We start from the raw sequence: 13845 nt of genomic DNA on the forward strand, positions 1-13845 counted from the left end.
ATTTGTATATATTTCCATTTCTTTGTCTGCTACATCCAGTTAGCGTAAATTGGATAAGTATTGAAAATCTTTTCGTAAGAATAAAGATTTGGACCAATTTAAATTTACTGGAAAGTTGCTATATATGCTGGAATAAATTTGCAATTGAATAGCATTGGTATTCATGGTGGTCTATATTGACAACCCCTGTCTTTCTTTCTTTCTTTTTTTTTTGCTTATATATTTAGTCTACGTTTTCTTATTAATATGTCCAGTTTAATTTCTTCTTAAATTTTAAAATAGGGCTAATTTGATAACAATCAAGGGAGTGACAAAGATTCTTTTGTCTTTCTCTGTTATTTAGACTTACAGTGATGACATGCAAAGTTAAAATTATCCATGAACTCAATAACTTAAGTAATAATAAGTGTATATATTCAATTTATCGTCAAGTTGTGTGTTGATCATTGGATACTAATCTACCATAATTGTTTAATTTATTTAGTGATTTCCAAAAATATTAATTTTAAAAGGATATTAAAAAACTGCTGAATATTTTACAACATTACTAATGTACTTCAAGATCTATACAAATATGCCTTTTTTTACATTTTCAGCACTCTAAACCAAGTCCTGAAAGATTAGATGCTCAAATTAGGGCTTTAGCTTTGAATCAAGATACTGTTATTAAATCAGTTATGGAGCAAAGTAAATCATTGCTTGAAACAAACAAGTCAATACTTGAAGCTTTGCAAAAGAATAATGAAGTTCTATCTGATTTAAAGGTATTTTTCTAGTTATTAAATAATTCACTGTGTTTGATATTTCATGGTATAATTTATTTGTCTATGTTTACAAAATCTTTCAAATTATTTCTATCTTAAATTTTGAATTAGCAAATTCTTTATGATGATTAACATCCTGTTTGTTAATTAGCAAATAAATATTATAAAGCCATTAAGCACTAAATTTATTGAAAGCCTTCAAATGTATATTTATAAGACTCTGTTTTTGAACTAATATTGCTTGTGCATAATTTAAAACTAATGAAGCATTAGTGTATTTTGATTTCGGCATTATCTAACCCGTACCTGCCAACTCTACTTGATTTTGCCAGTTTCTCCTGGTGAGCAGGTTTAATTAAAAATTCTCCTAGTTTTTGTGCATTTCAGAAAATTCCCTAAAATTGAAAAAAATCACTATCAAGATTGTTTTTTACTATCTTAATTTGTTCTTTGGTTGATTATTTAAATAAGTTTAACTGCTAAATAATTAAGTAAACTGTACTTAATATAATTAGTTTGAAGCTTACCTTTTTTTTTATTCTAAAGTTTTCATTGAAGAGTATGTTGTAACTATATCTAAATAATTTCAATATATGTTATTGAAATTTATAAATTTAAAAATAAATGTAAAATAACAAAATAGGAACAATATATTTCCACCAAGTTCATTTAATGTCAATCATAAAATAGAAAATATTTCAGTCAATTTCAATTTATAGTTATTAGTGGAGTGTAGTTTTTGTAACCATTGACCAGAAAATTTTTGAAAATTCCTGTGTTTAAAATATCTTAAGTATTACACAATAGTTATCATTATATTTATATTTCATAAGAACTACTAAATATTTTCCTTTGAATGTTGGCAGCTAAGCTAGCCTTTATACCAAGATTGTGATATAGTTTTGCCTATATTCAGTAAGTAAAAAATGGTAGAAAAAAATCACTAAACATAAAAAAATCAGCAAAAAAGTTTTTATTTTTATTTTTTTAATCTTAATTCCCAATTTAGGAGCTGCTAATTTAACTAAGGTAATGCAAATTGCTATGTAGCCATGCAAATTGAAGCATGATTTTCTATTAATATGCAAGTTAATAAATAATTTACATGTACTGTTTACTCATTTTAATAAAGATCAGGGATCTGTCCAGGCCGAATTTACTACCGTTTAGCGGTACCTTCACAAGTTCAACTTAAGGAAAAACGGTAGTTTCACAAATTCAATTTTAGGAAAAACGGTAGTTTCACAAAATACTTTTTCTTAAAATTTCATTTTTGTATCCCTTAAGAAACGATAAATCCATATTTTTGTGTAGATTTCTTAATATAATTTTTAATTTTTTACAAATTACGTCTAAATTTTCACAAAATGGGTACCTGTCAGGAAAACCTAGACAGACCCCTGAAGATTAAAAAAATCTTTTATTTGAGTAAAATTATGTGATCAAAGCATTTGTGCAATTGATTTGTACAATTAAGGATTCCCTCAATTATTTCTTTTTAATTTAAAAAAAAATTCTAGTCTTGGATTATTGCAATTAGCAAATAAAAAAATATTTTAAATTTTAATCAAATTTTTTTATATAAATATTTATGTACGTACCTTAAATGTTAATTGTTTTGAAATGCTTTTTTTTTCCTAGATTTCTTTTAATAAATCTATGAAGGAGGAGGGAGATTTTGCTTTTGAGTGTGTCTTTTATATTTTACAGAAATAGCAATGCAGTTATTAGAAATAATTTGAAATCATTCTTAAGTTCTAGTGTTCGTGTGCAATTATAAAATTTAAAACATTATTAATATTTGGCAAATATTAAAATGATAATGTGACACTCTTTATTGCTTTAATTATAAATAGCTGCATGACAACAATTTACATTAAATTTCACTAAATCTTAATTATAATGATACTCTCGTTTAAAAATATTAAATTAGTCTTCATCTGTGATTCAATTTTAATATTATTAACTCTTTTAAATTATTGTACATTTTCCATTTTAGAAACAATTTGAAGAATTGAAATTATCTGATATTAGAACTCATCCTAAGACTGCAGCAAAAAATCCGAGTTATTTGAAAGGTCAAGGTGATAATGAATTTGAAAATTTTGATACTAATGCCCTTCTTGAGTATTATGAGGAGAACAATGAGGAATATAGAATGCAAGATTACAATTACAATCCACAATCTCGTATGGTCCCAGAAGCAACTGCTCCATTGAACTATGTAGTACCACCGTCTTTACCTCCTGGTCCACCTCCTTCTTTAGCTCATTACAATTACCAATATCCTCCCCATGCAATGCTGCCACCTGCTGCTATACCTGAAAGATCTCAGTTTTATCCACCACCTGGTCAAAGTTTACCCTTCAGTGAAGGTCAGCAACTCCCACAATTTCATTTTCATGTCTCATCTGCCATGGTTAAACCCCCTGCTCCTATTTTAAGCAATGTAACAAACATTCCTCACCCAGCTACATTACCACCAGCTGCAATTAATCTTCCACAACCTTCATCACTTGTACAAACTTCTAGATCAACTATTCCATCAAGTCCTTGGACTAAGCCAGTCGGGGTGGCACCCCACCAATTTCAAATTCCTCTTCCTCCTGCAGGTCCATTTGGAACTGCTTCTCATCTAATTCAACAATCCACATCACCAATCTCTAGCTCTGCTGTAACATCCCAACCAACTTTAAGGAATCTGCTTTCCACTACAACCTCTGGAAGCTCTCCATTAAGCAATTATATTCTATCTTCTGCTACCAATACCACAATCACTTCGAATTTATTTAGCAGTGTTGCAAAGTCACCCGAACAGGTGAAATCGGAACGCTCCAGATGTGATAGTGAAAATGCTGGCAGTGAGGTTGATGGACATGATATTGAAAGAGAAGTTATGGGTGATTTCAAACCTTTAATTCCTCTGCCTGATGAGGTAGTTGTAGAAACGGGAGAAGAAAATGAAGTGGTATGCATTGTTTTTTTAAAATTATTAGAATTAAAATTTTGAATTTATTTAATATTATTGCAATTCATGCATTAATTTCCTCACCTATGTTAATTTATGTAACCAGTAACTTTTCATTTTTAAAGGTGCTGTTTGAAGATCGAGCTAAATTGTACAGGTTTGTTGATCAAGAATGGAAAGAACGAGGTGTAGGAATAATAAAACTTTTGCATCATGAAGAAAGCCAAAGAGTTCGACTTTTAATGAGAAGAGATCAGGTAAATTTCAAGTCTACATATTTTTTGAAATGATTATACTTTTTCTATTGAATAATGAAGCATATGTTAAAAGATGGGTTTTTGAAAGTTATATTGAACATATTCCTTTAAAAATTTTCAGATATACAGTTCTAACTGTTCCAATCTAACTGTTGAAATGACACCAAATTCAATATAAGGACTAAAATTAATGTGGGGGGAAAAAGAGATTCTGTAAAAAAAAAAATAATAATAATTTTTAACTTGCATGACGGTAACTTTAGAACAGAAGTGAGAGAGAGTGTATTTTGGTCAAATCTCATCCTTTAAGCATCAGGATTCAGTGCCATTGACCAATTACAAATTACTAAGCATATTGCAGCAATTGTTGTATAAGTAGTTCTTTAAAGTTTAGAAGAAACTGGCTTCTCCCGTGAGAAAAACTTTTTCTGGCAAGTCATGTTATGTTAACACTCCCGATGAATGCCTGGCATTGAATTTTTGTAAAGTCATCTGTGACTTAACAAGAGATAAACAACGAGCATAAATTCGGCTGATTTGATGCAACTATCGCTCATATTTCCAAGACAAATTGTGCCCACGATAAAGTATCCCCTTGATGAATTGTCCCACAATTAATCGCTTACTCTGAATCGACGTGACACCCAATAAAAATGATTAATGTTGAAACCAGTGATTTGTAAAATTCATTTTGTGGAGGACGAAAAAACAATAAAGACAAGGGCAGTGATCAGCTTTCAACCTCCTAATATCTGTGTGTCCTATGAAAATTTCATATAAAATGTAAAAAATGTAAAATTAAACTTTTCACATGAGTAGAGATGCCAATTTGCTTCGCTTGGTAAAAAAAAATCTATTAGTGATAACGAAATTTAAGTTATTTTTAGTTAAGTATTTTTTATTTTAACTAATTTTTCCACCACTATATATCAAAAATTCAAGGTCTGAAATGAAATGCAACTTTATTGCTGTTATCTCGTGAAAACACTTTTAAAGGCGTAATTATACTTATTCGAGTTTTTATTATTTAATTCGCTACCAATTTATTAAAACTTTGGCAGAAAGTGGAGCCAGTTGACTTGCTTACATTAGTGTAGTTTGTTAAAGAACAATAAGTGTTTTAACATTAATAATTTTTGAATTTAGCAGTTGACACTAGTTATTACCTGTTGCACATCTTAAAATGTGTAACATGTATTTCTCTTAAATGTGAATCATGTTTGTTTTAATTAAATGAGAGGTGGTAGGAAGCAGAATTCTATCTTATCTAAGCCGAATATGACCTATCCTATCACCACATTAGACCAAATAGTTGAATGTTTACCATAATTTTATTTTCTTACTGAGATATTCAATAGACTAACCATTGACTTTTTAATAATGCAGCTTATACAATATTCATTTCATATAATTATGCTTATTTTGTTTCATTAATTATTTTTAGGTATTAAAAGTTTGTGCTAACCATTATATTCTTCCTGACATGGAAATTAAACCTTTGAAAACGTCTGATCGTGCTTGGACATGGGTTGCTCAAGATTTTGCTGATGAAGAACTTAAACCGGAACAGTTTTGTATCCGATTTAAAACATCAGAGCTCGCCTTAGCATATAAAGAAGCTTTTGAGAAAGCAATTAGATTGGTAAAAAATAGTAGTGCAAAGATTATAACTAGTCCAAATAATCCTTCAACTAGCAGTTCTCCTGGATCTAAACCATTTGCTAGTAAATTTTCCCACAAATCTGGATCATGGTCATGTCCAACCTGTTATATTAGTAATTCTGCTGACATGCAATACTGTGAAGCTTGCGAGACCAAAAAACCTACTTTCACTAATGTAATCACTTCACCAGTTGTGTCTCTTCCTTCTTCTGGAATACCAGTTACGTCCGTAAAAAGTTCCAGCTCTACCCAATTTACATTTGGCTCTTCAGCGTCTGTAAATAAGACTGCAGAAACTGAAAATCCTCCAAAAAGTGTATTTGGTGGTTTCACTTTTTCCTCTTCTCCAACTATTCATGAAGTAAATGATCCAGATCCTAAAGAAAGAGAAATATTAGTTGTTTCGACAAAATCTAAAGATGGACCTCAAGTTACGAAAGTGAGTAATGCTAAATCCAGTCCCTTCTCTGGTTTCTCGTTTACTTCGCCCCCTCCTGCAGTTTTAAAGCCTTCGGATAGTTCTAGTGAGAAATTGTCTGACGTTGAAACTAAAACTGCTTCAAATGCACCTTTTAAGGGTTTTGGTTTTCCTTTGTCTAATACTCAGCCAGCAATCACAAAAATTGATCAAGTTTCCAACTTCTCATTCAAAATGACTGATATAAATACCAATGTATCTAATACACCATTTACAAATCAACAGCCTGATTTCTCATTTAAATTGCAAGCCTCTTGGACACCAACAGTGAATGCACAATCGCAAAAGCCTTCTGATTCTGTTTCAAGTCTTTCTAAGCTTCAATCAATGGTGCAAAATGTAGCTCCAACATTTGTGTTTAATCCTAATGATGCTCCGGTCAGTAGTTCAGCCTCATCTTTTACACACCCTACTGATAAAGGGAGCTCTCAGTCTTTCTCTCCTATAGTTTCAAATTTAAGCACTTCTACAAAAAGCAATGATGGTGCACCAGAAGAGTTTGTGCCAACAGCTGAATTTAAACCTGTTGTGCCTTTGCCTGCTCTTGTTGAACTTAAAACTGGCGAAGAAGGAGAAGAAGTAAAATTTTGTGAAAGAGCAAAACTTTTTAGGTATGACTTGCAAACAAAGGAATGGAAAGAACGAGGAACTGGTGAATTAAAAATTTTGTGTATAAAAGACAGTCAAAAGTATAGAATTTTAATGCGTAGAGATCAAGTTTTAAAAATTTGTGCTAATCACTACATTCTTCCAGAAATGAAACTTGAACCTCTGCCTAAAAATGACAAAGCATGGGTTTGGTTTGCTCAAGATTATTCGGAGGGTGATTTGAGCCAAGAAAAATTAGCTGCAAGATTCAAATCTGTTGACATTGCAAAGCAATTTTTCAATGTGTTTGAGAAATGTCAAAATGAATCCAAAGATTTATGCATAGGAAACAGAGATGCTTTTGATAAACTTTTTGAGCCATCACCAGATTCATGGCAGTGTTCTAAGTGCCACAAAAATAACTCAAATCAGTCATCTTGTATCTATTGTAAAACTCCATATAAAAATGCTATTTCAGTTGCTGAAACCCAAAAGCCTGATAACCAAAAATCTTTATCTGAACTCTTTAAACCTGCTGCTGGCTCTTGGGAATGCTCTCAATGTTACGTAAGAAATCAATCAACAGACTTAATGTGCAAGTCATGTGAATCTGCTAAGCCTGGCATATCTTGCACAAAAATCGGAACTGATGAATCAGAAAAAAACAATAAACCTTTATCAGAATTGTTTAAACCACCTCCAGGATCATGGGTTTGTCAAACATGTATGATAAGGAATACATCTGATAAAAATTTATGTCAATCTTGTGAGACACCTAAGCCTGGATCTGTTGATTCTTCTGAAAAAATGCCTAATTCACAATCAAAATTTCAATTTAGTTCTCCAAGTTCTGCTTTTTCATTTGGCTTACCAGCTTCAGGAAATGGTTTTTTATTTGGTAGTAAACCTGCTATTCAGCCATCTACATTTACTTTTGGACAATCTGCACTTACTAAAACTGATCAGGTTACTGGCTTTAAGCCTACTCTTCCGGTAACTTCTTCTCCGGCTGTGTTTGGAGGAGCAACTCAAAAACCATCTGCAAATATCTCCCTACCACCTGTTTCTGCAGCTCCTACATATGTGTTTGGATCATCTGCAACAACAAACTTTTCTTTTGGTTCTCTTGCATCCCAGAAACCTGAACCATCTGATCCAGAATCTGTAGAATTTCGTTTCGGCAGTCCTCAAAAGTATGAGTTCAACTTTAGTGGTGTGAGGCCTCGTAGTCCTACCAAGACACCCAAATCTCCGCGCTCGCCTGCTGCTCCATCTGATGTTGATGAGGATGATGAAGTTGTAGCCTCTGATGCTGATAACATTTACTTCTCGCCTGTGATTCCACTACCTCCTAAAGTAAGTAAAAAAGCTTATAAATGCAACAGATCTCTTTAAAATCTTGGAAACTCAATGAAATAAAAACGTAAAAAATATCATAAAAAATTAATATTCATGTTTAGCTGACTCGAGCTAATTTTTGAATAATCAAGATTTAATAGATAATGAATAAAAAAAAACACTGTGGACCCCTAGCCCTTAAAATGTCATTAAACCAAGTGTAAACTTATGTTTATTCATTGTGTGTTTGAGTGTGCTATTCAAGTTTTAGTCTTCCCAGAGACTTGTAGACCAGATGTGTTTTGACTATGCATATATTTATTACATTTTTTTCTTCAATGATTTAAAGGTAAATAAGAAAATTATTTCATTTAGTTTGAAAAACTGAATAAGGTCTTTAGTAAATTCCATTTAATATTTTTTTAGCAATCCAATAATGTGTTATGATATCAGTGGCTACAATGACTGTTTTTTATTGTTATTATTTAGTGTAGTAAATGCAAAGCTCAAAGTTGTCCTTACTTTCTTTTTTTTTTTTTTTTTAAAGTGTCCTTAATTATTAAAAAATTCAGAATTTCCAAATTTTTGTTGAAGCTAACAGTTAGAATAAATATTATTTATCAGGAAAGGAATTGAAGAATTTTCCAATTCAGAAATTTTGTTATGTGTCATGAAACAAAGTATATAGCAAAATGCACGCCTAAGTCTTTATAGCGTGTCAAGTATGGTATTGGTTTGCTTCCATTGTTAGAGACAATTACCCTTGACTTGATGGTATAGAACAGTGTTTCCCAAACTTATGACTTTTGGGTACCCTTTCTAAATTTTTCGCAACGCTGCGTACCACTTATGAAAAATGAATGTATTTTTTACTATAAAGAAATTGCACTAAAGTTAAAAATCACAACTGGCTGTTGACAGCACTAATTATTAACTGTTTACTCTGCAAAAATAGCCAATAGAAAAATAATTAATCGTAAGTTTTCTTGGCTAGCTTTGTTTTAAGTAAAAGTTTTTGAAATTTTCGTTTGTAGCAAATATTTCGCATAAGAACGCGTACCCCCGCTAAACTGCTCCCGTACCCCTGGGGGTACGTGTACCACACTTTGGGAAACACTGGTATAGAACATTCCATGTGGGAGAAATGTATAAAAGCTCTTTTCTCCCTCCATCACTATATCCTACTCTACTGATTTTCTCAAGGGATCATTCCTCGCATTTTGCCACTACTTGACGATTTACCTTATTTATACTATTTTTTCCTACTTTTATTATATAACAAGAATTTTTTGCATACTTTTTTTTTTTAAATCTGAGTTCTGTTAAATATATTTCTTTCTAAGTGCAGGAACTGATGAAACTATTACTAATTGTATGTCTTTCAAAGCCATGTTGGTATTCTAGAAATTGCACCCATTCAAGTATCAGCCTCCTTAAATTTAGAGGCAATTTGGTCCTTAATTTTTATATTTTGGGCTTCCAGCTTTGTATTTGATACCCTCATGTATAATAATGATGAAGGCTCATTAGCTTAAAGATAGTGAAAAAAATAATTACAAGGATGTGTTACAAAATGTAATTGTGTTTCCAAATAGTCTAAAATTTATGTGTCCGTTCGTGCTAAATCTAAAATGCGTAAAGTTTTGTGTGAAACTATATATATATATTTTTTTTTTTAATTTTTCATTATTAAACCGATTGTCTCCTAAACTAATACAAAAAGTACTATAAATGCTACTTGCCAATCAAGAAAATTTATTTGCAAATAATTAACGCTGAGAAATATGTGAAACCATATTGGAAATTGTTAATCTATGGATTATTTACAAGAGAACTTCTGAATCAAGTATTAAGAGAAATTTGCATTCAGGACTTTTTAATGGAATGAATCCGCATTTGCGAGGGAAAAACCACAAAAATCTTCCACGGTTATCCTGACGGTAACCCATGATCTGTCTGCCACAGTATATTTTACATGTGCAACACACAGCACTGTGGGTGGTGCAAACTGCGTGCAGAATTGGTTTCAGTCATCTCTGGGATTCAAACTCTGGTCACCTCATTGAAAGGCGAGCGCTCTATTCCCTAAGCCACCGCGACTCATTCTATGGTTTTGTGATCTTTTGAGCAAAAGGAAAACTGACTGTAGTACTGGTGAACAGAAAGTGGAATATGGAAGTGGCCTCCTAATGTCAGTAAAAATAAGCTGTAGCCCTATTGCTGCAAAACTTGCGATGCATGGTTATGGATGGGTGATCGTGTAAAGCTAAGGGTGGTGGCGCTAGTGGTAAAATTGCTCTTTCAAGACTTGCGGGTTACTGCTTCCGATTTATTTTTACGCCGCAGGTTGAAGAAACGTGCCATCATATTATTGCATCATATCTTTTGTAGTATTTCACATGTACCGAGTTCTTTCTTTCAGCCTTTAAATTTCAGCATTATCATATTAATATTATAATCATTAGAATATTTTCTAATTAGGCTATCTTAAAAAGATATTTTTGGCGACATTTTATTCAAATGTAGCCAAATGAGGGATAAAATACAAAACATGGCAAACCTTAAGAATTATTCACAATGAGACATTAACTTTCCGAAATTTTTTTTGGCCTTACGACCTATGAGAATCAATACATTTCTGAAAGCTCTTATGAATGATACAATTATGTTTAGATTTGAACCCAAATTACAATAACAAAACTGCACAGAATATTAGGCTTGTTCATACATCGCCTCATAGTCATAACATAAGCGAAGGGATACACCGGAAATTTTCTAAATTTCTTCCGCTTTAAGGACGCTTGTTATTGTTTACATTAGACCACCCATCCATAGTGTAATAATTATCACTTTCTTCAATGTATCTGTTTTTAAATAGTTTGAATAATTGAATTACTGAAATAGCAATTGATTACATAGCAATTGAGTAATAGCAATTACACCTAACTAATTTGTTTATTTTATTTCTGAATATTTTTCAAAGGTTGAAGTTAAAACAGGAGAAGAAAGTGAAAATGCCTTATTCACTCAAAGAGCAAAGCTCTATCGATTTTGTGATGGAGAATGGAAAGAACGAGGTCTTGGTGATGTAAAAATATTGTTGGATGATAAGACCAAAAAAACACGTTTATTGATGCGCAGAGAGCAGGTAATATTTTATAAAATTTAAAAATTATATGATTATAATATTCATAAGTGATAACTTATTGTTAAGTATCTGTTTTATTCTTCATATTGTTTCACAAAAAAGGACTTTATGTATTTGTACAGTGATTTTGCTAGATTTAAGAAATTAGGGGTCCTGAGGACATAGGAATTCTGATTGTATGGATCTTTTCTTACTAAGAGTCTCTATTTAAAATAACATAAACCTCCCATTTAATGATAATAGTACACAAGTGCATATTTTATGATTAAGAAAAAAATGTGATTAATAATTGATTTAGCAATAATTTCACTAAGAATTAAAACTAAAATTGTTTATCTATTCTCCTTAAAAAAAATCATAATTCAGAAATCTTCTTAAAAAGTTATATGACAAGCTATAGTCCTTTTATTATGTATTTATTCATAACTCTTTTTGCTAAAACAGGGTGGATAACTTAAGGAAAGTGCTTAAAGGCGTGTCTTGATTTTAGTTTTTTAAAAGCCCTCTATAGTACTTTTTTCGGTAGTTGTTTTTAAAAAAGTGCTTAAATTTCACTTTTCCAAAATAATTTTTTTTTCTTTACTATATCAGTTTTCACTACGAATTACACAAAAAGTGTAATTATAGCATTGTTCCATTCAACATTTTTGCAACTAATTCAACAGCAATCCATTATTATAATATCTTGAACTGTTTAGAGTTATATATAATACAATCTAATTTTCATGAATATATTCCTTGCTCCCCTCGCCTAATTTTGAGATTAATTCGATGACTGGGAAACGGAAATTATTAAACAGGATTGATTGTTAGCTGAAAAGAATATTTTCACGCTCCATTCCTTCACAGATTAATTATTCAGGATATGTTTGTGTAGTTAATTTTTAAAGTGCTGACTGATTTGGAAATTAACAATTAGTCTTTATCCTCCATATAACAATCAGTTTTTGCCTCCCACTATTTGTTATTAACCACCATATTACTATTTGGATCAGTGTAACTATGAAAATATATTTTATAATTTTTTTAAAAATAGTATTGATAATGAAAGGGGCCTGAAACTTTAATATTAGGATTAAAGGTGCCACAAAACTTGAGCTAGCCCCTGCCATAAATATGATTGTATTAAAACATACATATATTTGTGGGTATTTCTGGTATAATTTTTTTATTCATAAAATGGAACAGAATTCTAAGTAGGAAACGTCAACAGCATTCATCTATCTAAAAATAGTTCATCTACCTGATTTAGAAGATTGAGGTATATACTTTAGGGAAAATTTGCTTAAAATTTCAAAGTTATACTTTTTCAGTAACTTAAAAATATAATGCAATCATTACAAAATGTAATTTATTGAGTATTAAAGATTAAAAAAATAATTTAAATATTGTTTATTTTTAGGTTTTGAAAGTTTGCTTAAATCATTCCTTGACAAAAGATATTAAATTTGATTGGCGTGGTGATAAATCTCTTACATGGGCAGCAACAGACTTTTCTGAAAATGAAGCTACACCAGAACTGTTTGCCATTAGATTCAAAACTGCAGAGCTAGCTCAGGAATTTAAACAATCTATTGACAATGCTCCTTCTTTAGTTGAAGACCAGAAGCCTAATAGTTCATCTGATGCATTAAAGAGTTTCTCATTCAAAGTTGAAACGACTCCAAAAAAAAGTAGACTCCAATTTCACTCCAGGATCTCTTTCAGCTCGTTTTGGAGCTTTAGCACAGGAAGAAGCTAAAGAAACCTCAAATAATTCGCCTTTCTCTTTTTCATTTAAAGAAAAGCCTGATAATAGCTTTTTTGGTCAGACGTCTTTTGGTGGCACTGATTCTAAACCTGTTTTTGGAACAGGTGTGAAGTTTGGATTTGGTAAGCTTGTTAGAAATTTTGTTAAGTTTATCTTATAAATTTTATGTTTTTTTTTATGTATTAAGTTATATATTTTTTTAAAATTAATTTCATTTATTACCTAATTAAAATTTTTCAACAGTTTTCATACTTTTTACCAATGTTTAATTCTGCTAAACCTTAATCTAATAATATTTTGTGAACCAAATCAATATATATTGCTATTTCCATTAAAGAAAAAGCAAGCAAGACTATCACAATCACTGTTCTCACTATATTTTACTTTTATTAGAGGATATACTGACATTTCTTTTTATGTATTTCCCCACTCCAGCTAGAATGTAAATTGTTATATAAATTTTTGCTTTAAAAATATTTGTATCCTAAATTTTGTTGATGAGTATACTAATAATTATTATTTTTGCCAATATTAAATTATTATATTAATTATGTTAAATTATTATAAATAAATGTGTGTTATGCTATATCATTCATGAGTAATACAGAAATTAATAATTTATTTTTAAATTTTATCATTGAAAAATATGTTAGTCATTTTAATGATAAAGCAAAACTTCTAAAAGTTTTGTTACTTGTAAACTAGTTTTTATTTTATTTTTAATTCCCTTTTAAAAAAAAAAAATTTTTTTTTAATTTAATAATATCATGCTTAAATTTCTTGCTGTATTTTAAATATTGATATATGTTTAAATATGAGTTTTTCTTTTCTTTGTTTCAGGTTTTAATGCTCAAACTGCACAGCCTGAAGATAATGGTTCGTTTACTTTTTA

At 30.7% G+C, this 13845-nt stretch overlaps 1 protein-coding gene across 1 annotated transcript in view; it reads left to right on the top strand.

The window, feature by feature from the left end:
* The window catches only part of LOC107438605 (Nucleoporin 358kD), a 57097-nt gene that overhangs the window by 27553 nt on the left and 15699 nt on the right, over nt 1-13845 (top strand). The window contains 8 exon segments of the mRNA XM_071178657.1: nt 597-764; nt 2764-3732; nt 3858-3989; nt 5434-8073; nt 11039-11203; nt 12606-12869; nt 12871-13075; nt 13794-13829. Of these exon segments, the coding sequence (XP_071034758.1) occupies nt 597-764; nt 2764-3732; nt 3858-3989; nt 5434-8073; nt 11039-11203; nt 12606-12869; nt 12871-13075; nt 13794-13829 (4579 nt within the window).

This window comes from Parasteatoda tepidariorum, chromosome 3 (genome assembly GCF_043381705.1).
Source record: "Parasteatoda tepidariorum isolate YZ-2023 chromosome 3, CAS_Ptep_4.0, whole genome shotgun sequence".
Lineage (NCBI taxonomy): Eukaryota > Metazoa > Arthropoda > Arachnida > Araneae > Theridiidae > Parasteatoda > Parasteatoda tepidariorum.